The 27,736-nt window shown below is 38.7% G+C and overlaps 1 protein-coding gene across 4 annotated transcripts in view; it reads right to left on the bottom strand.

Annotated features, from left to right (window-relative positions):
• The window catches only part of LOC120530963 (alpha-1,3-galactosyltransferase 2-like), a 101,434-nt gene that overhangs the window by 24,410 nt on the left and 49,288 nt on the right, over positions 1-27,736 (bottom strand). For all 4 annotated transcript variants that reach the window (XR_005634045.1, XR_005634046.1, XM_039755821.1 and 1 more), the window contains exon 2: positions 5,369-5,467. Coding sequence is in view for 2 of the 4 variants with exons in the window: in XM_039755820.1 (XP_039611754.1) it covers positions 5,369-5,467 (99 nt within the window). In the remaining 2 variants the exon portion in view is untranslated. The remainder of the gene's footprint in view (positions 1-5,368; positions 5,468-27,736) is intronic.

The following is a 27,736-nucleotide window of genomic DNA, read 5'->3' as shown; positions in this document are numbered from 1 at the left end:
TTGTACAGTGTACATACAAATACTGTCTGGAATTAAATAAAAATGGCAAGGGGCTTTCTTTCTAATCTGCATTTGTGCTGGCGGTTTATAAGTTCTTCATAATACACAAGAACGGGAGCACACCAGGACTGATCCTAGGTCTTGAAGTGTGGCCTATTTTCTTCTGCATTACTATAAACATTCTGCACTATTTTAATGTTTGAGGTTTACCGACTTAGAATTGGTACAATTATATTATGGAACACCCCTTTTTAAACCCTTTTTTTTATTACTGTAACTTTTCCTTTGGTCTCTCTCTCAATGAAAAAAAAGCAATGATGATGATGAAGATGATGATGAGTAGCACAAATGATTAATTCTTGTGCTTTTTCAATAAACAGTGCAGCTGTTAAGGATTAACAACTTTGCAACAAATTCATGTAAAACAACATAATAATGCAGCAACATTAATTATGCTACAAAATCCTGTCATTGACAAAAAAGGTGTTAAATAATTTAAATGTAGTTAATTTTCAATAGATGGAAAAGCATTATAAGCCGAGCTATTTTGTAATTTGTAATAAACATGTAAGATTAATTTAAATGAGAATTTAACAATAAACATTTCTCATCAAGCAGGAAATTCATGAACTCTCATTCCACAACAATTCATTTATTCCACAATTTTGATGGGGTAGAGTGATGGCTCGGAGGCTAGGGATCTACACTGGTAATCGGAAGGTTGCTGGTTCAAATCTTGTAAGTGCCAGAAGTGACTCTGCTCCGTTGAGCCCTAGAGCAAGGCCCTTAACCTGCAATCGCGTCATCCTGGATATAATGTTAACTTGCGTCCAAGCCCTGCAAGCAGGTCCTCTATCTTACAAGGAAAATTTGGCACTCCAGCCACCATTAAAAAACCTCACACTGTTCCAGTTGGGTTCGTTGTGTGGTGGGTGCGACAACAGGTGATCAGAGCATGCTCTCTCTCATTTAACAACACTTAGCAAAGCTTCATCTTTAGCCTAGTACAGACAAGGCTAAGACATGATGCTTATTTGTCTCAAATGCCAAGCACAATTTTTCCCGAATACACTTTGGTGGAACCGAAATAGGTAGGGGGTTTATCATCATGGTGTGGCTTATTCCTGAAAAGCTCCATGAAGCCAGCACATGTGCTTTGCCCACAAGGAAATGTGTATGTATCAGGTGCAATACTAGTTAAGTAACATACATGTGGTACAATCCCAGGCATACTAGATTACAGAAAGGAGCTGTAGCATGTGCAGGAGGCCGAGAAAGCTGGCTAGACATAATGCAACACACCTCTTCGTACAGCAAGTACACAACAAACAACTATGGAGAGCATTCTGTAGTTAAAAGCATGCAACATAACTCTGTACTCTTACTGAGAAAGATCAACACTTTTCCAGAAAACGGAGACACCTGGAAAGGCATGATTAGGAGGAACAGACTTCTTGAACTGAATCTAACCAGTGAATTATGAAATTTCTGACAAGGGACAAAAAGTTTAAACTCTTTATATATAAAAAAAACCTGTCAATTGAAACAAAATCCTTAAATCAACAGAAAGCCAAACTAACACTACCAAACTTTTTGTTCATTGCATGGAGAGTATAATATTGCTGTAGCCAAAAATGAAACACTCACAGCACATGGTCATAACAGAAAAGTAGTAGCAAAACAGACTAAAAAATACCCAAGCTGGCTAAGAGCTGATAATTTGCCATTTTGAAACCATCTCTTTCTGCATTACTTTGATCTACAGATGGTTTACAATGATAAGAACTGGTACATGATTGTAAGTCTTGCCTGGATGTGCTCAGCTGAAGTAGCTACATGGAACTACAATATAAACTGTTTATGTGGTGGCTAGATGAAATGCAAGTGAGGCGAAGGACAGCCTTAATAGCACAACAAAAGAAATAGAAGATTAGTCAATGGCATTTAACAATGGAAAATGTTCTTTAAGCATTCATGCTTTTATACTTGGAAAGAGGAGCTTTGTCCTTTTAAGTACTGTAATGAGATCCCACATTAATCTTTTTGACAATTTGTTAGGCTCCCTCACTAAAAGCAAAGGCATTGCATTTATAATCTGATAATCAAGTTATTTTTGGCAGATCTGATGCACTCAGCTGCCAGCTCCTCTTCTAAAGTACATTTACATTTTGCTGTTCTGAGAATATGCAATGTTAAAAATCTTGTTTAATCATCATTATGTCTTCCATAATTATCATATTTGACACTTGCCTGATCACTTAGTTTTTCCTTGAAAGCTTACTACCAGTTTACTGAAAATGAGTTGCCATCATTTGTCATATCATGAAATTATGATGCTGTAGCATTATCCGATACTCCAGTTAATACGGACCTTACAAGATGCCTATGTATATCCCCAGATCAACTTACCTATTAAAACCAATTTCACTTTGGAGGCCTCTCGTGAAGCTCTATGGAAATCTTTTAAAGCAGAATTAAAGCATCAAATAATAATTTGCTCTTCGGATATAAAGAAACCTCAAACTACAAAGACAGCAGAATCAACCAGACACATTGATGAGCTATAAACATGACATCTATCTCCAGATCTGCATCAAAAAATGCTAACCTTCCAAGGAGAGTTTAAATAGCAAAAACTATCATTAAATTAGGCCATTAACACTATAAAATGTGGAGAGAACGCAAGATCTTACTACCCCATTGCTATTATTCATGTTCATACAAGCTGAAAATTTCACATCCACAGCAGTTTGTCCCCCAAAAAAGTAATAATCCTTTAAAATTTGTCCAACTCATAAAAGGCTATTGATTCTTTAGGGACTGACATTCAAGTTAATATGTGCTATAGATCTGTATCTAATTTGCTACATTGTATAAATGAGGATTTGTCAGACAGTGCACTTACCAAATCTGCCCTCCTTATAAATCTTTGTGGTCACAAATGAGGTACTTCTTGTTATTTATTTACTTACTTAGGGAACTCGCATGATGGACTTAAACAACAAGCATTATCTAAACTGCTATGGTAGTCTAGATTTGCATTAATTACTGTATTTTGCTATGAGAGAAGCATAATGAATAAGTTACATAGGATGTCTGGGTTTATCAAAAACTTGGTTGAGAGAATGTTATTCTTTCTTAACTTTTCTCAAAGAAAACAAATTTGAATACCACTGTTACTGTTTCACCAGCATCACCATTTCCTAATTGTATAGGAGTTATAATTAGTTCATTGAGCAAATCTTTAAACCACTGTGTAACGCTATTGTACAGCAAGTGAAATAAAATCTCACTAAATGATCAAGTACTCCTTTCTCATTACATGGGAGAACTAGTATAACTCATTTCATGTACATCTTCTAAAACATGCACATTCATAAGCCCAATTACCCCCATTTATATGAATTGATCATTAATTAGGAAATTGGGTGCAGTTAGGAGGAAAAAAAATAAGTCAGCACCTTCCACTATATTGCAACTACTGAAGCTGTGCTACCCCTCTAAGACAGGCTGACATCTAAGTAGTCACCGTGGAGCTCAGCATTAACATTTGCAGTGCACCATTCAATGTATATGTCTCTGTTATATGCCACTTGGTATGGGAATTGTAAAAGACATGTTATTGTTTGTGGTCTGCCATCTATTGGAATGACAAATGCAAAGCATTTTATTACTAAAAATGTTTGTAATGTGCCATCTTTTAGAATGACAGAGACATAGCACCCGGCTGGATACTCATGTATCCTGTTAAGGTGGAAGGGAAAAAAATGGTACTACTTGAAATTACAGAAAGTTTAATTTACACAAAAAATTTTCAGCATACCAGACTTCTATTAAAAGTGTCTGACAACTGTGAAAACAAACAATCTACCTGCTCACATTGTTTTTTCCTTGCAATGTTCCTTTTATCTGTTTTGCTGATGAATGTCTGCCTGAAATGTAGTCTAATTGTCACTGTGTAAATATATTTATGAAAAACAGAAGTGTATTAACCAAACGTTTGAAAGGAGAAAGGATTCCAGAAGGTGCTATTAAAAAAAATTGAAAGAATGATAAAATAATCTGAAATAAAGCATGTATCATTCTATTCAACCTGCTTGGTATTGCATAAAATAATTTTAAAATGGCCTAATATTTTTTTTTTTTTATATATCTAGCTGACAATTTTAACAATTCACCTTAATAAAGGACAAGCGTCGGTGTGTCTATCTAGTTGCTGCCTGTTATTCCAACAGCTGGGACCTCACAAACATTTGAATTAATGCATTTTATTACTACATGCATTACAAAATACATTGCAATAGATGGTGCACTGCACTGAGGTCTGTATTGATAATTTTAACACGCTTTAGAAAGATAGCATAACTAGTTAACAATAAGTAGCAAACAAGTCATCCAATGGTGATGCAAGATGATAGTGCTTTCTGAATTAACTGTCCCAGCTGCTTTTGAGCTAGTGAAGTTTGGTTTGAGTATCTAATTTTCTCAAACTAGTCACTGGAGATGTGCCATACATCAGAGCTTTATATAGAAAATGGGCACTCAAGTTGCATCCTGTAGAAACTTAAACGACCTTCACATAATTTTAAAAATCACTGATAAGAATGGTGATGCACAATGAGCAATGGAGAATGCTACCATCTCACAGGTGCAGTGTCCTGGGTTCATATCTGGTCAGTACACGGTCTTAACAGAGTCTGCATGTTCTCCTCAAATCTGTGTGGCTATTCACCAGTTTTACTACAAAAGAAATGTAGGACAGGTTAACTGGTAAATCTACATGGACCTAAAAGGTGTAAGTCTGTTCACTATCCGGTGATGGTCCCTGCTTAGTACCTGAGGCTGTGTGGATAGGAAACCAACAAGAGGGCTAAGAGGCCATGGAAGACAAAGAAGCTTGGCTTTTTCCACTTGCCATTTAAGGGATATCTGACACTTAAATACAGAAAGTCTGTGTTTATTTTATTAAGGTGGACTCAGGACTTTGTACAGTATCCTTAAATCAACGAAGTTGGAACTGAGCTGGGTGTTAAAATGTTGGCTTGTGTTTGAAATTACAAATACATTTTCCCCATCTGGCATATAATAAAATTATTTTAGATACACAGCAGAATGTTTTTTGTTAGTGTACATACATTGGAATACATTTGGATAAATAGAACTATCCAAGTAAAGAAAAAGAAAAAATGGGTACACCTTAATCATTCAGGATCCAGCCATAGCTGGAGATGACAATCCAGCCAAACCTTACCACTTTTGAACAATTTACAGCACATCAAGATACAATGACACATATGATACGAATGTTTACAAAAAAGGGGGGGATGAAAGAGTGCGGGGTGATTGTACATTTTGGGGAAGTACTCACCTCACAGAAAGCGGGACATACAACGCCATCAACAGCAGCAGCGGGACGGCTGCTATGTAGAGGAAAAACTGCTTCTTTTTTCTACCATTATAAATCAGCCTGAAATAATAAGAAATGGGTAAAATTAGCATATCAAGCTGACAATCACTCAGTAGGCTTTCACCTCTGCTAAATTGCCACCACTTCCTTCCTTGACTTTGGTGAAGAAATTTCAGCATAACACCACAAAACTATGTTCTCTCTCTTTTGGTCAGCCCTTCATGTGTGCTACAGCAAAATGGACAACACTTTTTATATTTTTTGAACATGTCCTTAAACAGAATGCCGACAAGTTTGCAGAAGACTGCATCTCTTTTTCAGACAGTTACTTTACGGCAGTGTTTCTCAATCAGTGTTACATGAGGAGCTATGGAGCGGTACCGTTTCAGGAATCAGCACGTGAAGATAGATAGAGCAAGTGAGAAAGAGTTGTTGCATTTGTTAGAGTTCAAGAAGTATTTAAATTCTGCCATATTTTCAAGGCCAAAAAAAATGTTCCTTTAAATTTTTACCCATATAATGAACTTATGCTTTTTAAGATGTTCTTTGAACATTTCACTTTTTTTTGCTATCACATGAAAGAATTTGTTTTAACTTGTAATGTCATGTACAGTATTTGAAGGAGTGTTGAAATGGCCTGATTAATACATTTTAGCAGCATACATAAAAGGAGACTTCACATTCGTTCTCAGATGCTAATAAACACTGCAACAATAAGTCCAACTACTCATCAATTTTATAACTAATTTACCCAGTTTAGGATTATTGGGTGGACATGCCTTAGCCTAGTGACAACAGGCACAAGGCAGTCACTGTTGGACAAGGCGAAGCTCTCACAAGTTGTCCGTCTACAACGGAGACAAAATTAAACTCCTCCTTATGCCCATTCCAAAATTAAAATTTGCTTAGTATTTCAAAACGATTACCCATACTTTTCTGTAGCTGAACTAGACATGTCATGCGTTAACAGACCACCATTATCTTCAAGAGACAGCAGAGCAACTTGTATCATTCTTTATAAGAGCTGCTAAAATCAAATCAGTACATACTACAATTGTGTCATTTGTTGAATTTCTGGAATCAAACACAAACACCACATACTGGATGGTAAGGGAGTGAAACGGACACAGCCTTCAGTAGGGTGGATCAGCACACTGCCATAAGAAACAGGAAAGTCTGATCAGCTATGTGAGGTAGCTTAAAAACAGACGAAAGCTTGTTTGACTGGAGTGCTGAAACTAATGACAAGTTGGATTTAATAATAAGAATAGGGCCTTTTATTCACAAAAATGTAGCCTTAAGAGTTGTTACAAATCTAAAAAAAGATTTAGAAGATGAAAACACCACGAGTTGCTGACATTTAAAACTTTAGTTAACTTGACCTACTATTTACTCTTCTGTAGATTTTATCAATCAGCGCTAATGTCTCTTATCTACTGTGGGAACCTTGCAGGAGTGAATACAACAAACCTGATTTGAAAATTGTTATAAAAGCAGCTATAAAGAGTTTATTCAAGATATATTTTAAACTATTTTAATATACACCAATTCACATGCAAATGAGATAATGCCCGATTTTTTTAGTACAGTATTAGTTTTAAGCAGCGTTTATTTTGCAGTTAAATAGAATTTGTAAGTGAATTTAGCATGTGGCAAGATGAATCAGGTAAAATCGGCCAAGATCATGTTTGTAAACACTATGCTAAAATCCCCTAAAACCAACAGATGCCCCTCACCTCCATTTGCTTTTACCCTGGGGGAAAATTGCATATTTTTTGTAAAATTATGGAAATTTAGGCTAATTTTATTATTTTGTGCATATCAGCAGTATTAACTTTACTATACGTTAGAAAGTATTACTATGGCATTTTTGTATATTCTACTTTCATGTTTTACTTTTACCACAGTTCACGAGTAGAACTTTCCTTTACCACTGAGGCCATGTTTGCAATGAAACAGCACGATAAAATTAACAATATGTTTATTTGGGGATTGTAAATGCACTCTTCGTTTGTTACCAATGGAAGTGAGTGGGATAACAGCAAACTGAAGAAGTTTAAAAACACACAATTATTACAAGCAGAAATAGCTCGAATACTAAGCTCATTTGAAGGAGTTGGCTGAAAGCTGGCTGGCTGCATCTCTTTTTACTTATCTGTATGAACAGAGAGGACAGGAATGTAAGGAACAATAAATTGCTTGTGGAGAAGGATTGTTAACACCTATTAACATTCTTTTAGACAGTCTCTTCTGATAAATCTTTTCCATGGTATGCAACTGAATTATGTGCACTTAAAAGCTAGAGGAACACAACTTGAATGGCTGGACAAAAGACTGGTCTTACTGCTCATAGATAAATGTTTGAACAGCATCAATTAGAATATAACACTCTTAAAGCTGCCAGATTATACTACTCACAAATTATTAATGATCGCTCTTGCAGCCCTAAAATGTTACCTAATACAATTAGTAAACTGCTGAAACCAAATACTGAACAATGTAATAAATATCTGAACTAATTTATAAATAAGATCATATTAATTCTTCTCTACCCAGTGCCTCTTCCTCTTATACAGATGATATTTATCTTATCAGTCCTCCTCATCCTCCTCCAGAGGCTGCTTTCTTGAATTTTACTATTGTAAATGTGGAATACTTTAATTTGCTGCCAAAAATAAGGGCAACCACCTGCAATCAGGACATACTGCCCACATTCATCCTTAAAAATGATCTTCCATGTGCCATGTTATCACTATGATTGTCAAAACCCTTTCATCTCCAAAGTGGTTCCCCCCTGAACTAAAAAGCTGCTGCACCAATACCAGTCGAGGGATCTACCAAAATATAGACCAAATTAACATGATTTCTTGCTGAAAGACTTGGACGTGTTGTCTTTGCTCAATTACACAATCATCTGTCTCTTCATATTTCAATGGACCCATTCAAGTCTACTTCAGAACAGAACACAGCACTGAACCTGCTGCAGTCAGGGTTAGGTATGGTCTCCTTATTTTATCAGATTCTGGGACATTCAACATCTGCTTGATCTCAGAAGTTCCTTTCACATAGTCCGTCACATTCTTTTAATTGACCACTCAAAAACGTGGCACAGGGTATCTCGTACAGTGCTTGACTGGTGCAAGTCATATCTTTCAGACCGCTTTCAGTTTGTTCTCATGGGTAATAACCACATTCAGCCCTAGTACACTATGGTGTTCCTCAGAGTTCAGTTCTGGTCTATTCTGTTCAGCATTTGTGTTTTACCCTCTGGACAATCACAAGAAAATACAGCTTAGGATATCGTTGTTACTGCATGCAGATGACACAACAACAACAACATTTATTTATACAGCACATTTTCATACAACACTGTAATTCAAACTGCTTTACAAGATATCAAATAGAAATTTACTTGAAAAAATTAAGATTAGGGAATATTGAAGAAGTGACCAAAGAAAATGTAATGCCTTGGTCAGGTGGTGGTGGTGGCATAGATCGCCACAACAAATGAACCAGAAAAGACGGCAGAGAATAGTGGGGAATTGTACAGACTGAGGCTGCCTGAAGAATATGATAATTCTGTGCCGAGGTAGTCTATTTGGAATACAACTAAAAATGTAGCTGTGGGAAAAAAAAAAATATATATATATCCAATAATGGGATTTTAACAGTTAAAAAAGGTTACAATGCCTAATGAATTTCTATTGGTAAAGTATTCCAGATCATAGGTGCATAACAGCAAAGGGTCACCTCACCACTACTTTCAAGCTTGGCTCTTGGTATTATAAGCAGACCTTCATTGAAGATCTAAACTTGCGACTCAGAGTGTATTGGAACAAATATTCCAAAATATTGGATGGAGCCAGATTTAGGGTTTACAACAATATTCCATTAAGTTTTATAGCACTATAAATAGCAAGGCTACATGAGGGACCATATACAATTAGTAAATCTCAGAATGCAAATAAAGACAGGAAGCATCCTCTCCTTTAAAGCAAAACCAAATGCTCACCACTTTCTTAATAGCTTCAATTGTGGTACACAATGAAGTTACTTCATACTTCCACAATATTGAAAATTATAAATCAATGCCAAGCAGTGTAAGTTTTCAAGAAAAAAATAATCCAAATAAAACCTGACAGCTACTGTATTTTGAAAGCATAAACAGTAAAAGCTAAAATGAAGTTATTAGTTCAATGATAGGAATGAAGAAAGATAGGACGGAACATTAGTGCAATCTAAAAACCAAGACACAATACAGTCCTCTCCAGGGTTTAAATAGTCCACTTGCATAATTACCTCTTGTTGATTTATGATTAAATAAAGAATTTACTCTATATGTGGCAAAATGAATACTATTAACCATTTTTAACTTTGCTTCTATATGACAGACATAGACACCCTTATATTCGTTTTAGCCCTCTACAGATAAGTTAGGGATAATAGTCCAACAGAAACAAGGAAAAAAAAAAAAAAGTCAAAGAATATTAGAACTTATTCCCCTCAGCTCATAGGAAATACAATGAAAATTAAAAAACACAGAGCAAAAAACAATTAAAATGCCATTTTGTAATACTGTAAACAAAATCTTGCCTTTACATATCACCCAGCAGTATATGCAAATCTGTCATGCTGTAGAGCAATATCAATACTCAGCAAATATCAATGCATTCAATTGCTTACAATTATTTAGGGGTGACTTGATACTGTAATTCCTGTACATGCAGCAGTGTTACAAAATGCACTTGATCCAGAAAAAAATATATATACACACAACGCTGCATTCACCATCCAGCTAGAACATGTCAGAATTGAATAATCACTGGGACTCAATCCAGAGTACCTCATTAAAGATTTCTGCTTTAAAACAATGTGGTAAGTTAAAATGCAATCATATAACTGAAAGGTTTTGCATCTGCTTTCTCCCCTATGCACAGTAATTTCATACTAATAGCACAGAATTGCACACAAGTAGTTTAATGGTGACCTCAAAATTGTCTTCCCATCACAAAGCATCTGTTCCTGCCGATTCCTTTTACAGACCACAGTCTGAATCTCTTTTGGAGAATGCACTTACTGCTACCATTTCACACTTAAAGAGATAGAGTGGCAAAAAGCAGTACAACTCTCCTTAGTACCAACTTAAAATAGTGCTTTAAAAATCACATTCCTGCTCATCTAGCAGCAAAAACTTTTATGTAAGCTCACTATCACAGGATAGGTTAGTTACACTGCCAAGATATGGTGTACTAAAAAAACTAAAGTGGAGGACTAGAACACAAAATTCTGCAATACTGACAACTGTCATCACTTGACTAAATCAGACGGAACCATGTAAGTTATGGTTGGCTGCCCAAACATCCCCAATAAAATCTGGTAGCAGGAAACTCCTCCCGGCAACACAAACTTCATTGTGAAAATATCTTGGGAAACAGCAGCAGCTGCAACTGAAAAAGGCTTAACTACAAAGAACATTCACTTCAAGCTGGAGAGTTGGTGCCTCTGCGCTTGATGCACCTTTTTTGTTGCTGTAAATCATATAATATTTTGAATTGTAATAACTGTTCACACCAGAAATGTACATCTTGTAAAATGTCTAAGAATTTTTTGGAGGTCTTATGGTCAGTGGATGCAACATACAAGAGTGCCACCTACTCATACGGTGCAAATGCAAGAAGACTTTAATATTCATATAAAGAATGATGCAGACTTTTAGAAAGAAGAAGTGACAGAGAAACATTGATCTAAACTGGAGAGGTGAATTATAATTTAGAAGAATGATGCATTATCTCACACAAGTCTATGGTCTAGACAATTATACAAAGAAGCCACCCCAAGCCTTTAAGTGACTGCTGCTTTGTATTAAGTTAGCTTAAACAGGGAGTAAGAATGGTGCAAACGTGGTGAAGGAACACATTGTGTAAAATTTTACTTCAGTAGAGATCAACTTTCACATCTGGAAGCTCTTCTCTTGTATATCAGATTTATTTGTATATACCAAGTTTGAAAAGACAGAGTTCAAAACCTCAGTGGATATCAAAGTTCCATTAAAAAGTTTGAAACGCCCTAATTCAGTGTTCAAAGGAATGTAATGGATTTACTTAAGGCTAGTTGGTTAAAATATTCGAAATATTAAAATGTGTGCTTCAGTTTAAAGTCTAAATATTCTCAATTGATGCAAAAAATGTGTCATTTTTCACTCTCTGATGGGAGGTCCACATAGGACTAGACACCTAGTAAAAGGATCCAAAATAAAATCACATTACATTCTTATAGATGTCGAAAGGGAATACACCAAGGTGTACATTGATTACTTAGATTTCAATCCCCTCTTGGACAGATAACACAGCTGTAATAACTTAGACGAGTCAAATTGATTCATTATTCAAATGTCAAGAAATCCTGATGCTTTAAAATTCCAAATCTGTCCATTTTCTGTTCCACATTTGTCCAAACATTTAAGGTGTCCTGTGTAAAATTAAACTTCATTTTACATTGATGGTTTCAGAGCTCCTGTAAAAATACTCTTCATTGAGCAGTTTACAAAGCATCTTATAAGACCGATGAGAATTATAAATATTAACTGGACCTGCAATGTAACTGGAAGACAGCATTACATTCACCGATGTACCTTTCAAATAAGTGACACAAATTTACTGTCTGCATATTTATATTGAGCAACCAAGTATGTAGTTTTGCATATCTTCTTGGCTGGCAGAACCACTGTGCTTCAAACTACTAAATTAATTCTATGTTGGTATTAACAAACAGAGCAGCTCATTTCATTGCCAGTGTAGATAAGCCAAAATACCACTTCGTTTGAAACTTAACCGTGAGTTTTAATGGCTAGTGCAACACGGTCATGAACTATATAAACCATACAGAAAATAGATTGATGTTTAAACAGAAATCCGTAGATGTGCTTAATGTAATCTGAGAATTTAGGTGAAGGCTTCATTCATTTTTTAGGGGCTATGTAAAGCCATTCACTTGCCACTCATTTTGTCTCCTTCTACAACTTTGAGACACAAGTTGAACAATTAAAACTCACAACTGATTGCTCTCATCATAGCTTTCTCGAGCAGTTTGTGAAATAACTTTGTATGGTGGAAAAAGTGTCAATAACAAGGGTCTTTAGGGGTCTTTGCTTTTTTTGCTTTTAAAATAATAACCACAACTTCAAAAATCACACACTAAAATTCTCCCACACTTGACTTCTGCTGTATATCTTTTCGACAAATGATGTGGTGCTGGACCATCACCCTCACCACTATGAGCCATTTTTGCAAACAGGCACATTACAAAAATGTAAGTTTCACAGTCAAGAACGGCTCCAGGAAGAGGTTTAAATCGGGGATAGAGGGAAGGAAAAAAAAAAAAGTGCTCTCTAGTCCATCATTTGTTTTCCTTATACTACTCAATTTAAAATAGAAATTAGCTTGTAAAGGGTTACATTTTTAGATTTACTGGTTTATCAGCAACAATGTTTCCAGATCAACTGCTCAAGACTCATTCTTATGCGGTGTTTTCTCAACATAATACATTTCTAATGTTTGCAGTTTTAAAGTATTCAGGTGTTGGAAGTACACACGGTATATGAAATCTACAAACTAAATTCACCATCAGGCTGCATTAAGTTTACACCATTGGCGTACAAAATGTCCAGTACATGTGTTGTAAAGTATAACATCGGGCAATTCTACTTAACAGCTTTGTTACTCATAATAAAGTTATTTCCACATTGAAAAGGTAAGACAACATTTTGCCAATGAAGACTACATAGCTGAAATAGGGTCTGTTTTTTTATTTTTTTTAACCAGATTAGGCACAACCTTTCGTTTTTTTTTTTGTTTTTTTTTTTTGCATATGCAAGCTGACGCAGTCCTAAATCATTATTTACAATTACAACATCAATACACCCAATATAAATGGAACCAAAACATACAAAAACAGGTTTAATGAAGTAATGAATGAACGGTAATGAGATTGGGATACTGAAGTGGCCATTCAACAAACAAAATGTTTACTATTTGGAGTGTTGCAACAGTAAGAATTTTCATTAAACTGGACATTTCAAGCAGGATTGGAGAACTCCTTTATCAAAAACTAAGGCAGATGCTTCAGGAAACCTGGAAAAAGATGTAGCTTCTGTGATTAAATTTATGTCAAAATTCTAAAATTGTAATAAAATCGAGAAACTACTGTATATAGAAACGTGCTTATTTTCATTCTGTAAGAAAATTCATTGGAATCTATTTCATTTATTTTCATAGTGAGTCAAGAAAAATGACACCTTTTATTGGTTAGTTAAAAGGATTACAATATGCAAGCTTTCAAGGCAACTCAGGCAAGATGTAATACAGAAACTGGAATTGCCTGTGTTTATATAGGCACTAGGACAGGACAGATACAGCATTGGAAAACCTTTAAGTGAGATGTAAAAAATTTAATACACCGCTCCATGTTGAGATTCATTCATTCGATTACATCTGGCCTGAAGAAGGGACCCAAGCTGCCTCGAAATCTTTTTACTTAGCCAATAAAAGGTGTCATTTTGCTTGACTTCTAACAGCAAGAGAGGAGAACAAATGTATAGTCAACATCTTTTGATAAAAACTGTTCAACAAAGTCTTTTTTTTAAGTCTTTTGTCTAATGAGTTTTTCAATACAATGTGGATCTGTAGACAGGCTGTTTGGGTCAGTCCAAGAGATGCAAACACTCCTCATATCTGGCCATAAAACTTGTATCTATTTAAACCATGTTGTAATGTGTTACATTTAAGTATGAGTTTAACTTCCCATTCTTTTCTTTCTTGATGTGTTCTGAAGTTTCCCATAAGCACTGCAACTTTAGTCACTCTTACAGTGTCCATGGCTGCGGACGTGAGTTTCTACAGGAACATCTCTGTTGCCATGCTTAATGTGGAATCTGTGTAGGTTCATTCTTTGGCAATGTGTTGTTTTCATGTGAAAACAAGTGTTCGCACATTCAGTGTCCCAATATCTTGTTGTAGGCTTAACTATAGGCATTCTTAGAAAAGTCTTATATGAATATCTACAAGAAAGCTATTTAGATATACTATAATGTAAAATAAAAAATAATTCTGAATGAGCAGACACACTGACCAGCCAAAAATTATAACACTGGCCAGTGAAGTGAATAACATTTATTATTTTGGTAAAATGGCACCTGTCAAGGGGAGGGATATTTAATGCCAGCAAGTGAATAGTCCTTGAAGGTGATGTGTTGGAAGAAAGAAAAATGGGAAAGCATGAGGATCTGAGTGACAACTGGGTTAGAACATCTCCAAAAAAGGAAGGTCTTGTGGGGTGTTCCCGGTATGCAACGATTAGTACCTACCAAACTTGGTCTAAGGATGAACAACTGATAAACTGATGACAGGGTCATGGGTGTCCAAGTCTCATTGATGCATGTGGGAAGCAAAGGCTAGCCTGTCTGGTCGAATCCCACAGAGAGCTACTGTAGCACAAATTTCTGTAAATGCAATTCTGGCCATGAAAGAAAGATGTCAGAATGCACGGTGCTTCACAACATGTTGCATGTGGGGCTGCGTAAAAACAGATTGGTCAGAATGCTCATGTGGACACCTGTCCATCACTGAAAGAATTTACAATGGTCTCATGAGCATCAGAAGTGGACCAAGGAGCAATGGAAGGAGAGGGCCTGGTCTAATGAATTAAGTTTTCTTTAAGATCAAGTGGATGGTCAGGTGCGTATATGTCATTTACATAGGGTTAACAGCAGCATGCACAATGAGAACACAACAAGCCGGTGGAGGCAGTGTGATGCTCTAGGCAATGTTCTGCTGGGTAACCGTAGGTCCTGGCATTGATGTGAATGTTACTTTGACATTTACCACCTACCCAAGGACTGATGCAGACCATGCACACTCCTGCATGCCAACAGTGTTCCTTGATGGCTGTCGCCTATTTCAGCAGGACAATGCGCCTTGCCACACTGCAAAAATTGTTCAGAAATGGTTTGAGAAACATAAGTTCAAGGTCTTAACTAGGCCTCCAAATTCCCCACATCTCAATCCGATTGAGCATCTGTGGTATGTGCTAGAAAAACAAGTTCAATTCATGGTTGCCACACCTCACAACCTAGTGTTTAAAGGATCTGCTGCTAACATCCTGGTGCCAGATATCGTAGGACACATTCAGAGAATGTGTAGAGTCCATGGCAGCATGTGGGGAGCTACATAATATTAAATAGATCAATAACCCCCTCAATTGCACTAGATTCAAAAAGGGGGTCTCACAACACTTGATAGATTACAAAGACATTATCATGGAAAAAATGGGTCATGACAGGATAAAAGCCTGAGAGACACTATTTCATATTGGTAGTACAAAAACAATGGTCATAACAATGTTGAGCATTACCCTTGTAAATGCAAGTAATGGGTGTAAACTGGAAAAAATACTTTGCAGTAATATAGCCAGAATTAACCACTGAAAACCAATTCACACTGTTAAAGAAATCAAGCAGGCTCTACTTAGAGGAAGCTACATGAAGACTCTCTTAAACAGAATAAAATCTTTTAAAGCTAGTAGGTACTGTTTGAAAACATTACAGTATTTTACATGAATGCAAAAGCAACTGTAGACTGCTACATAATTTGTTGTTTCCCTCCTCATCTACTTAGATGTCACACGACTTCAGTAATGTTTAGTTTGGTGCTCTGTGGTTGTCAGTCCAATACTGTCAATTTCAGATCCAAACTAAAACTTAACCGTGTCTGCAGAATGTCTGAAGATTACAAATTTTGCTAATAAAGGTCTTTTCCCCAAAGTAACAGTATTCGTAATCAAAATATATTTCTCAGGGTGATCACTCCATCAATTCTGAATAGATCCCCAACACAGTTTCCTGAAATCAGGGTTGCAAACAGCAAATACAGTATGTAAATCTATTTGGACGAAAATTGAAAAAAATAAAACAGTTGATCAATTAATCAACTTAGCTGACAATTATGGCTTGCAAATGAGAAAGGCTGTGATAAAGGTTTGTTTTTCATTAGCTATATGCCTTTATTTAATAAAATGACAAGCATTAAATTTCAATTCATCAGCATCTTCACAGAGTGTTACACATTGAAATTCAAGATGGACACTTCCCCTGTACACAAATACAGATAATAATCAGAACGAAAAATAAAGCTAGACAATATACATATGGTGAACATTCAGGTTGCATTCAGCAATTATCTTGCATAAAAGTTGAACCATTTTACATTTTTAACTTACTTCATCCAAGAGTCAGTTATTATATTTTTGTTTATTAAATAGTAAGTAATACAGATAATGTAATTACATTCCATGTGTAGTTAAACTACAGTACATTAAATATATGCTTTCTAACAGAGTTAAAAACAGAGCACAAATAGATAGACACAAATAGACTAAATAGATTTCATACACAGCAGAGAGCAATTCAAGCGATGTGAAAATGTCATCCAATGATAGAGTTAGGTCCATAAATATTTGGACACAGACAGCTTTTTTCTAATTTTGGTTCTGTACGTACCACAAAGAATTTTAAATGAAACAACTCAAATGCAGCTGAAGTGCAGACGTTCAGCTTTAATTCAGTGGGGTGAAAAAGGATTGCATAAAAATGTGAGGCAACTAAAGCATTTTTTTTTATTTTTTTTTATATATAAACACAATCCCTTCATTTCAGGGGCTCAAAAGGTAATAGTACAAATTAAATAACTGGAAATAAAATGTTTATTTCTAATACTTGGTTGAAAACTCTTTGCTGGCAATGACAGCCTGAAGTATTGAACTCATGGACATCACCAGATGTTGGGTTTCCTCTTTTTAATGCTCTGCCAGGCCTTTACTGCAGCGGCTTTCAGTTGCTGGCTGTTTGTGGGCCTTTCTGTCCGAACTTAAATCTTTAACAAGTGAAATGCATGCTCAATTGGGTTAAGATCAGGTGACTGACTTGGCCATTCAAGAATTTTCCACTTCTTTGCTTTAATAAACTCCTGGGTTGCTTTGGCTATATGTTTTGGGTCATTGTCCATCTGTATCATGAAACGCCGCCCAATCAATTTGACTGAATTTAGCTGAATTTGAGCGGTAGTATGTGTGGAATGGAAGTTAAAATCTATTGCTAGCTTCTGTATGAAAATCTGCATGTTCTCTGTATGCCTTGGTATTATTATAACAGATAAAAATAAGTGTGCTTATTAGGGTAGAGCTGCTGGTGTGGAATGCAGTTTTTGACTCTTCCCAGCTGTTTCAGCAGTGGCAGACAGGTTTTCTGATAAGCTTCATTCCAAATATAAGACTAGAATTTATGTTTTCCGTTGTAATCAACAAATGTTTCTAAAGGATGCTCTGTGGCCTTGGAGTGAAACCGATTTATTTTTTTCTAACCATTCTCTTTGAAGATTTTGTTATAAATGCAGCTGAAACGCCCTTGTCGGGGGCCTTCCTTGCATTTTTTCTCTGTAAGGAAAAGCCACTCTGCTCACCAAGAAGTCAGAAATAAAAGATTCTGCTTATTAAAATTGGTGTCTGCCTGCTATTTGTTTGAACCTTCGTCCACAGTTTTCTGGCCCAACGGGGGAGACGGACAGGTGACTCCTCGGCGGGATCGCCCAGAGGACCGGTAAAAGGACCGACTCCGGCCGGGTCGGAAGGACCAGCTCCGGCAAAAGTTAGGACTGGCCTGCCTCGGGTGTATCCTGCGTGAGAAGTCCCTGGCCTCCTCTGACCGAATACGAAGGTCGAACCAACTGGGATTTCCCTAGCAGGTCACGAATTTCTTGGTGAGTAGACCGAGAGAGTCCGATTGAGTGAATGAAGTAGCTCAGGGATTTGACCGGTTTATGGGAAGTTAAAGAAAATAAATACTGTATCACTAACGTAGTGGATGATAACTGGAAAATAGGGAATAATACTTGGGTCCCTCGGGGGACAGTGTAAGATACTACAAGTACGTTAGTAAGTTACTCCCTGGGAGCGGGATAGAAAGGGGTGAGTGGCACACTCCTATTAAATAGGGGAATGGGAGTAAGACAAGTATAGTATATGAATTGAGTGTCTGGGAATAACACTGAGTGGGTGGATGAGTTTTCTCTTCCTAACGTCTGGTCATAATCCTGCTTCTACGGGTTGCTCTGTGGTGGAGACATGCACTAGCAGTTTGGCACATAGGAGGCGTCTGACGAAGGAATTGGTGTTAAGCACATCTTGTATTCCGGACTCCACGCTGAATATTGCTGTACGATTCTGCTAAACAACGGACACGAAACCACTTGGAGTACTAATCCGGGAGTGGGACAGGACTGGGAGCAGAAAGCTGCGGGGGCTGAATTGTTCTACTGTGGTCCAGTGCCATTCATTATGGGAAAGCAAAATAGTAAACCGGTCAAAGAGACTCCTTTGGGAAATCAAAAGTCTCTGTTAGAAGGATTATTTTTGGAAAGTGTCTCGGACACGAGCTTTCACTCGGTCCAAAGGGGTTCACCTAGGAAATTAATAGAAAAGAAAACCGGATTAGACTTTAAGAAAGCATGTAAAAAATGGAATAAACAGAGTGGTGGCAGATGGCCGATAGACGGGACTGGGGACATATCAGAAATACAAGAAATAAGGAAAATATTATGTAGAAATGCACAAGGATGTTGTATGTAGAAATGTACGAGGATGTTGTAACAAAGGTCCGTATCGAATAGACATGTTTGATAGATGGGAATTAGTGATAAAGGATAGGACCTTGCAAGCGGTGCAGAAGCGTAACGAGCTGCTGGCTGCCGAGGTCAAAACACAGAAAGAAAAGGAAAAGTTATTGCTAGCGTTGCAGAAAACAAAGGTAGAGACAGAGCCCAAGCCTGAAAGTAAAAGAAAGAAGACCGAAAAGAAAGACCCCCTATACCCCGTAATCTGTCCACCTCCTCCTTACCAAACTCCCCGATTCCACCTCCTGCACCCCCTCCTCCAACTGCACCCCTGTTAACAGACGAACCGTCTGGAGCAAGTTTTTACGATGAACAATATCATTATGACTGTTCCTCACATATTGACCCTGAGGAAGATGATTCAGATCATTCACAAGGTGCTACTGGGTTGCAATGGCAGAAACCCAGAAGAGTCATCTGTCTCCCAGCGCAAGAGAAGTCAGACCCTCCGCTCTAAACCTATGGGCGGTTTTACTTCCCCTTTCGGCTCCCCTAAACCTTCTGGCCCAACATTCTCTTGCCCCCTCATTGAAGTCCCCAACCCCCGACATGAATCCCGCACAACCCCCAGGCAATAATAATCCCACTACCATAATGATTCACTGAAATTGGGACATTCAAGAATTAAAGGATGTGGTGTCTGAACTGCCCGACCCCAAAGCGGTCGGTGGACTGAAATTTGTGCAACAGTTACAGCAGCTTGATGACATGTATAAACCAAATGCTGCAGAGTGGACACAGGTGCTCCGCCGAAAGCTGGGCACCACATGGGCAACTGTAAATCACGGCAATCTTAATGGTGCCCCTTGGCGTTAGAATGAAGCTCTTTCCAGAGGCCCCAGAAATGAAGGTCCTTTCCTCGGCCAGTGGCAGCCTTTGAAAGGAGCCCTGGCAGAAAAATATAAAAAGGGCACAGACTGGTCACTAATTTCAGCCGCTAAGCAGAAAAAAACGAGACAGTGGATGAATGGGCTCACCGGATGCAAGATCTGATGGCTAATCACTCTGGGCTAGACAATGAAAACGACAGAACTCCTGCTGCAGTGCCACCTTTTGTCTCGGGACTGAGAAGTGATATTCAGAGCAAAGTTCGCATGTCCTGCATAGGCTGGGAAAGCACTACGTTCGAGGAAGTCAAGCGTCATGCAGAGCATGCCGAGAGACAGACTAAATTAAAAGAGTCAGATACACAGACCAAACTGTTGGCTGCACAAATAAATGACTATACTGGTGGAACTGATCCGGCTAGGGGTAGAGGGCGCAGAAATTTCTTTGGAAGGCGAGGGCGCGGGAGAGGACGAGGGTTCCAATTATCAAGCCCTAATAATCCTTTTGCTCAGATGCCTGACCCTTCAGAGCAGACGCCAGCGTCATATGCCTGTTACGGCTGCGGTGAACTTGGACATTTCAGACGCAACTGCCCACACAAGCGCCCTCCCACCCCTCTCCTGAGCCCAATGACATTCCTTGGTCCTAGGAATCAGCAGGGACCACCAGCCACTTTTTCCAGTTTCCTTTGCTTAACCGTCATGCCGATACTGATTCCTTTATTGACTTTAATAGTAAACGGCAAAGAAGCTGTCTTTCTTGTGGACACAGGAGCAACGCGCTCCACTTTATCGCTGTTGGGGGTCCCTGCCTCGAAAGACACTGTGAAGGTTCTCACTGCTTCAGGACAACCACACACGCTACTAGTTTCAAAGCCTCTGCAAGTGCAACTCAGCACCGACAGCTCTCCATTAACTCATCGCTTCCTGTTAAATCATTTGTGCCCTGTGAACTTGCTGGGAAGGGATCCTATGACTAAGTTGTCAGTCTCAATTTTTTTAACTAAACAAGGATTTTACTGCTCCATTCCTAAGCTCCTATGCCAAACTACACACCCCAGGCCCTCTTTTGCTGCATGGACCCTTGACATCTCACCGCACACCCTCCTCTTGAAAGCCCTTCATTCTTTCCCCTCATGCCTATTTCCCCACTTACAAGTCCCGGACACCCTGCATTGTACTGCCCAATATTTCCCTGCTGAAGTAGACACTCCTTGGTTAGAATCTTTTCTTTCCTCCAGCACATTCCCTAAAACTTTGTACATTCCATGTATTTTTGTTTCATCTACTAAAGCTGCTACGTCAGTTCACCTCACATGCTCACAAAGTATTTTCTATCTAGGTGGTTCAGTGCCCCATGTCTCTCTGGCTAAATCTAACACCATTCGCTGGGTTGAAATTGGGGACTGGGTTAAAAAATGTTTAAATAGAACTGATTGGCTGTACATTGCACCAGGTTTTTTTTGACACCTCAGACCATCTAGTTAAAGTATTAATTCAGATTGATCTGCCAGTTGTTCGTTCCCTGCGTCACCCATCTCTCTCTTTATGTTCATTGCAAACTGATGGCATTCCATGGCTCTCTTAGATTCCTGACACACTGTGGTCTCACGGGAAAAATGATTTTGGCAGAATAGCAAATTGTGAACCTCTAGTAATCTTTCCAAAATCCTCCTTCCGTCCTCGCCGCGCAATATCCTCTCTCTCCGAGGCTGAACTCGGAATTGCTGCTGTACATAAAGATCTCGTTAAAAGGGGGGCTATAATTCCTATTAAATATTCTCCTGTAAACTCTCCTATCTTGCCAGTAAAGAAAGCTGATGGCTCTTGGCGCTTTGTCCAAGACCTCAGACAAGTCAATTCTGCTATCTTTCCTAGAGCACCGATTGTGCCTAATCCTTCCACTATTCTGTCTACAATCCCTCCATCTGCACGTTATTTCTCAGTTATTGACTTAGCAAATGCTTTCTTTTCTATTCCTGTACATTCTGATTCTCAGTTTTGGTTTGCTTTTACTTTTCAAAACCGCCGTTGGACATGGACCGTTATGCCACAAGGTTATACAGAGGCTCCTTGTGTATACGGCCAAACGCTTGCTCAAAACCTGGAAGGCTTCTGGCCTGACAGGGAAGTGCATTGATACAGTACGTCGACGATTTATTACTCTGTAGTGAAACAGAGAAAGCATGCACACAAGATACGGAATTATTGCTCAAGTATCTTGCAGAAAATGGGCACAAGGTTTCTAAGGCCAAGCTGCAGCTAGTTCAAACCACTGTCAAATATTTGGGGCATGACATCACTTGTGGTACCAGAGCTCTGTCAAAAGACCGCATAACCACTATTCAAAACCTGCCCAGACCGGTCACAAAACAACAGGTTATGTCTGTATTGGGCATTTTAGGTTACTGTCGACAATGGATTTTAAATTTTTCTGAAAGAGCACAGCCTTTGCAAAGTCTAGCTAACACTGCTGACCTTCCTCTTTCTGGCCGCATACAGTGGAATGAGCAGGCTGAGAAGGCTCTGTGTGATTTAAAAAGTGCATTACTCTTTGCGCCAGCGTTAGGGCTCCCTGACTATTCTCGTCCATTCACTTTGTTCATGGATGAAAAGGGGGGATATATGAATGCAGTACTAACACAGCTCCATGGAGAAAAATAAAGGCCAATAGCCTATTTTTCGAAAAAATTGGATCCAGTGGCTAAGGGACTTCCAACCTGTCTCAGAGCAGTAGCAGCCACAACAGAAGCCGTGCTAGCCAGTACAGATATAGTGCTCATGAGCCCCCTAACAGTAAAGGTGCCTCACGCTGTACACTCCATTTTAGTACAGGCCAAAACTTCACATCTCACTACTGCTAGGGCAATACACTATCAAAACGTACTCTGTACTTTGTCTAATGTCACAATTGAACCATTTATACAGATTCCAGGTATGCTTTTGAAGTCTGCCATGATCATGGAGCATTGTGGAAATTAAGGGGATTTAAAACCAGTACTGGTAAGCCCATCCAACATCAGAAATTAGTCGAATCCCTCCTCGAAGCTATAATAAAACCATCAAGACTGGCAATAGTTAAATGCCAGGCCCACACTGGGAAACAAGATCCTGTCAGCAAAGGAAACAACCTGGCTGATTACTTTGCTAAACAGGCTGCCTACAATAACACACCAATTTTTTTATTTCAACAGAAAGATGACAAAGACATTGATAATCAAATAATCTCTTTACAGAGTGCAGCCACGGACAGAGAAAAGAGAAAATGGTCCGAAGAAGGATCCCTCTCTGATGGGGTCTGGACTCACAAGCAAAATAACAAACCTTTCCTTCCAAAAGCTTCTTTTCCAGGTATGGCAAAAATTGCACATGGCCTGGACCATGCCGGAAAGGATGCTATGATTCAAGATGTTGAGAGACATTGGGAAGCCGTAGGCTTCTCTACGTATGCAGAGCAATTCTGCAGACGCTGTGCACTATGTCAAAAATTTAACGTAGGTAAAGGTACTCAGGTAAGTCCCGCCATCACACCTAACCCAATGGGTCCATTCGAACATCTTCAAATGGACTTCATTGAACTAACACCATCTAAAGGGTACCGATACTGCTTGGTAATTGTCGATGTGTTCTCCAGATGGGTGGAAGCTTTCCCTTCCAAACATGCAGATGCAAAAACTGTGGCAAAAGCCTTGATAAAAGAAATCATTCCAAGATGGGGAATACCACAAAAACTGCAGACTGATAATGGTACCCATTTTGTGAACTCTGTAATAAATGAATTGACCACTTGGCTCCAGATAAATGTGCATCACTATTGCAAGTACCACCCTCAAAGCGGAGGTATAGTAGAAAGGTGCAATGGCACCCTGAAATCTAAATTGGCTAAGATCTGTGAGCAGACAAATTTAACCTGGCCTGACGCTTTACCTCTGGCCTTAATGGGATTAAGAGGGAGGACACACTGGCAGTTGGGACTGTCGGGACTCTTATTATTTAAACTTTTAAGTTTAAAAAGGGGGGAATGTGGAATGGAAGTTAAAATCTATTGCTAGCTTCTGTATGAAAATCTGCATGTTCTCTGTATGCCTTGGTATTATTATAACAGATAAAAATAAATGTGCTTATTAGGGTAGAGCTGCTGGTGTGGAATGCAGTTTTTGACTCTAGCCAGCTGTTTCAGCAGTGGCAGACAGGTTTTCTGATAAGCTTCATTCCAAATATAAGACTAGAATTTATGTTTTCCGTTGTAATCAACAAATGTTTCTAAAGGATGCTCTGTGGCCTTGGAGTGAAACGGATTTATTTTTTTCTAACCATTCTCTTTGAAGATTTTGTTATAAATGCAGCTGAAACCCCCTTGTCGGGGGCCTTCCTTGCATTTTTTCTTTGTAAGGAAAAGCCACTCTGCTCACCAAGAAGTCAGAAATAAAAGATTCTGCTTATTAGAATTGGTGTCTGCATGCTATTTGTTTGAACCTTCGTCCACATATGTCTCTGAACACCTCCGAATTCATTCGGCTGCTTCTGTCCGGTGTCACATCAATAAACACTAGTGTCCCAGTGCCACTGGCAGCCATGCATGTCCAAGCCATCACACCGTGGCTTTACCGTGTTTTACAGATGATGTGGTATGCTTTGGATAATGAGCTGTTCCACGCCTTCTCTATACTTTTTTCTTGCCATCATTCTGGTAGAGGTTGATCTTGGTTTCATCTGTCCAAAGAATGTTACTCCAGAACTGTGCTGGCTTTTTTAGATGTTCCTTAGCAAAGTTCAATCTAGCCTTTCTATTCTTGGAGCTTATGGAGTGGCTTGCACCTTGCAGTGCACCCTCTGTATTTACTTTCACGCAGTCTTCTCTTTATGGTATACTTGGATATCAATACGCCTGCCCCCTGGAGAGTGTTGTTCACTTGGTTGGCTGTTGTGAAGGGGTTTCTCTTCACCATGGAAATGATTCTGCGATCATCCACCACTGTTGTCTGCCGTGGACATCCAGGTCTTTTTGCGTTGCCGAGTTCACCGGTGCTTGCTTTCTTTCTCAGGATGTACCAAACTGTAGATTTTGACACTCGTAATATTGCAGCAATTTCTGGGATGGGTTTTTTCTGTTTTCGCAGTTTGAGGATGGCTTCTTTCACCTGCATGGAGAGCTCCTTTGACTGCATGTTGTCTGTTCACAATAAAATCTTCCACATGCAAGCACCACACCTCAAATCAACTTCAGGCCTTTTATCTACTTAATTGATAATGACATAACGACGGACTTGCACACACCTGCCCATGAAATAGCCTTTGAGTCAATTGTCCAATTACTTTTGAGCCCCCGAAATGAAGGGACTGTGCTAAAAAAAAAATACTTTAGTTGCCTCACATTTTTATGCAATCGTTTTGTTCAACCCACTGAATTAAAGCTGAACGTCTGCACTTCAACTGCATCGGAGTTGTTTAATTTAAAAATTCATTGTGGTTATGTACAGAACCAAAATTAGAAAAAAAAGTTGTCTCTGTCCAAATATTTATGGACCTAACTGTATGTACTGTGATGAGAACTAGTCTGGGACTTTTACGCCCTTGTGCCCTAATCTTTCGACAAAGGCACTGCCCAACCCAACCCCTATTGAAACAAGAGCATGTAAAATGATCCAATTATAATATGCACTACCCACCTGTCAATGCCATTGAGTCTAAAGCGCTGAAAGTTGTGTCCAAACCACAAATGATTCTTAGCCAAGAGTAAAGCATGTAAACTGCCATTAAATAAAAGTAAAAATCTTAACCACTGTGTAAAATCAACATTGGTGTAGGCAATACACCACACAGTACTGAACATAGTGTATTGGCTTTTGCGCATTATTTGGCTTTAATATCCAGTCAAGTCAAAAATTTAAAATATTGCCCAGCCCTAATTACGGTAGCCATTTTAGCGTTCTAGAGACCAGGATTCAGTTCCCAGACTGGTCAATTAACCTCTATTTGTATGTGAACAAGCATGCCATACATTTGACCGACATCATAGCTACAAATGGTACTTGCCCTGCATCCAGTGCTGCTGGGATAGGATTTGAAATCCATGCAACCCTAGATGACAAAAATCCAGCAAATAAAGAAACATTCATTTTCTTATTCCCCCAATGAGACTCCTTTTGAATAGTGTTTTTTGCGCTACACACCTTCAGTTTAAAGTGTCTAGAGCAGATACATGTGATCCATTTACGATTAGTGAACCAAAAGCACTTAATGCTCTCCCAGATGAAGAGGAAACTGGTCACAGTGCTTCACATTTACTCTGATATACAACAAACCTTATTTTTGTATAGTGCTCTTCATCTAGTGCAAGTGCAGAGTGTTGTGAACAAATTCAAGTAAAATGCAGAATTAGTACATATAAAAAAAAATACAGATAACAGCCACAGATTCCACTGGTCAAAGCCTCAGAGCTGGTCACAAGCTTTAACAACTCACCAAAGGCTGAAAGCATACAGCCACTGGTGAATAAGTTACCAGGTATGTGATTATTGAAAGTATATACAAAAATGTGGTGCAGTGCAGTTATAAATCTAAACAATCTGAAAATGTGTTTTATTTTTAAGAGTTCTATACATTTTGTGATAAGTGATTTGTTGGTGGGCGGCACGGTGGCGCAGTGGTAGCGCTGCTGCCTCGCAGTTAGGAGACCCGGGTTCGCTTCCCAGGTCCTCCCTGCGTGGAGTTTGCATGTTCTCCCGTGTCTGCGTGGGTTTCCTCCGGGCGCTCCGGTTTCCTCCCACAATCCAAAGACATGCAGGATAGGTGGATTGGCGATTCTAAATTGGCCCGTGTGTGTGCTTGGTGTGTGGGTGTGTTTGTGTGTGTCCTGCGGTGGGTTGGCACCCTGCCCAGGATTGGTTCCTGCCTTGTGCCCTGTGTTGGCTGGGATTGGCTCCAGCAGACCCCCGTGACCCTGTATTTGGATTCAGCGGGTTAGACAATGGATGGATGGATGATTTGTTGGTCATTTTCCTATAGAGGGGGTCGTTTTGTTTCTCCCTTGTAGGAGGGTTTTTTGTCTGAAAATGTTTGAGAAAGCCCACAGAAAAATCCAAGCTGACCATCCTCTAACCTCCTTGTTGTTAACTCCGAGCAGGACTCTGCACTATTACAGTAAAACCACAAGTCACACCAAGAATGATGTGTAATGATCCGCGTTAAATATTTTTAAGCCTGAATAACACTTATGACTTATTCTGCTACCATCTAGTAGATGAAATATCATGCTGTAAAAATTTTTCTATGCGTTTTGACACTCTAAAGTAATTAACTCACCAATGTGAGGCAGTTCCTCCAACTAAACACACAAATGCAAATAAAAAGAAGTAAAGGCAGTTGTAGAACAAACTTAAAATGAACCATTGCTCGAACTGAGCAATAATGGTTATGTTCATCAGATGTTGACAGTTGACACTGAAAGGGAAAATGATGCATGATAGAGCACTGTACGACCAAATTGCAGTGATAGGTCTAGTGAATTCAGTAGTATGAAACTTCAGTCTAGTGCAACAGCAAATGCATGACAAATGCATGAGATCAAGTGCAAGGATAACAAAGATGTTAAACAACGTTCATAATGCAGTAACGGTCAATATCAGAGTTACAAGAAATGTGGAAGTCGCTAAACCTTCCGCTGTGGTAGCCTGCAATAACACAAGAGATGCATCAATCATGCAATGCAGGCATTGACACTCTACCTTCTTATGCACAACGGAAAATAAATAGATAAAAATAAATAAGGGTGCAAAGAATCA

This window comes from Polypterus senegalus, chromosome 6 (assembly GCF_016835505.1).
Source record: "Polypterus senegalus isolate Bchr_013 chromosome 6, ASM1683550v1, whole genome shotgun sequence".
Taxonomy (NCBI): Eukaryota; Metazoa; Chordata; class Cladistia; order Polypteriformes; family Polypteridae; genus Polypterus; species Polypterus senegalus.
Note: the sequence above shows the minus strand (reverse complement) of the source record. Positions and strands in the feature narration are given on the sequence as shown.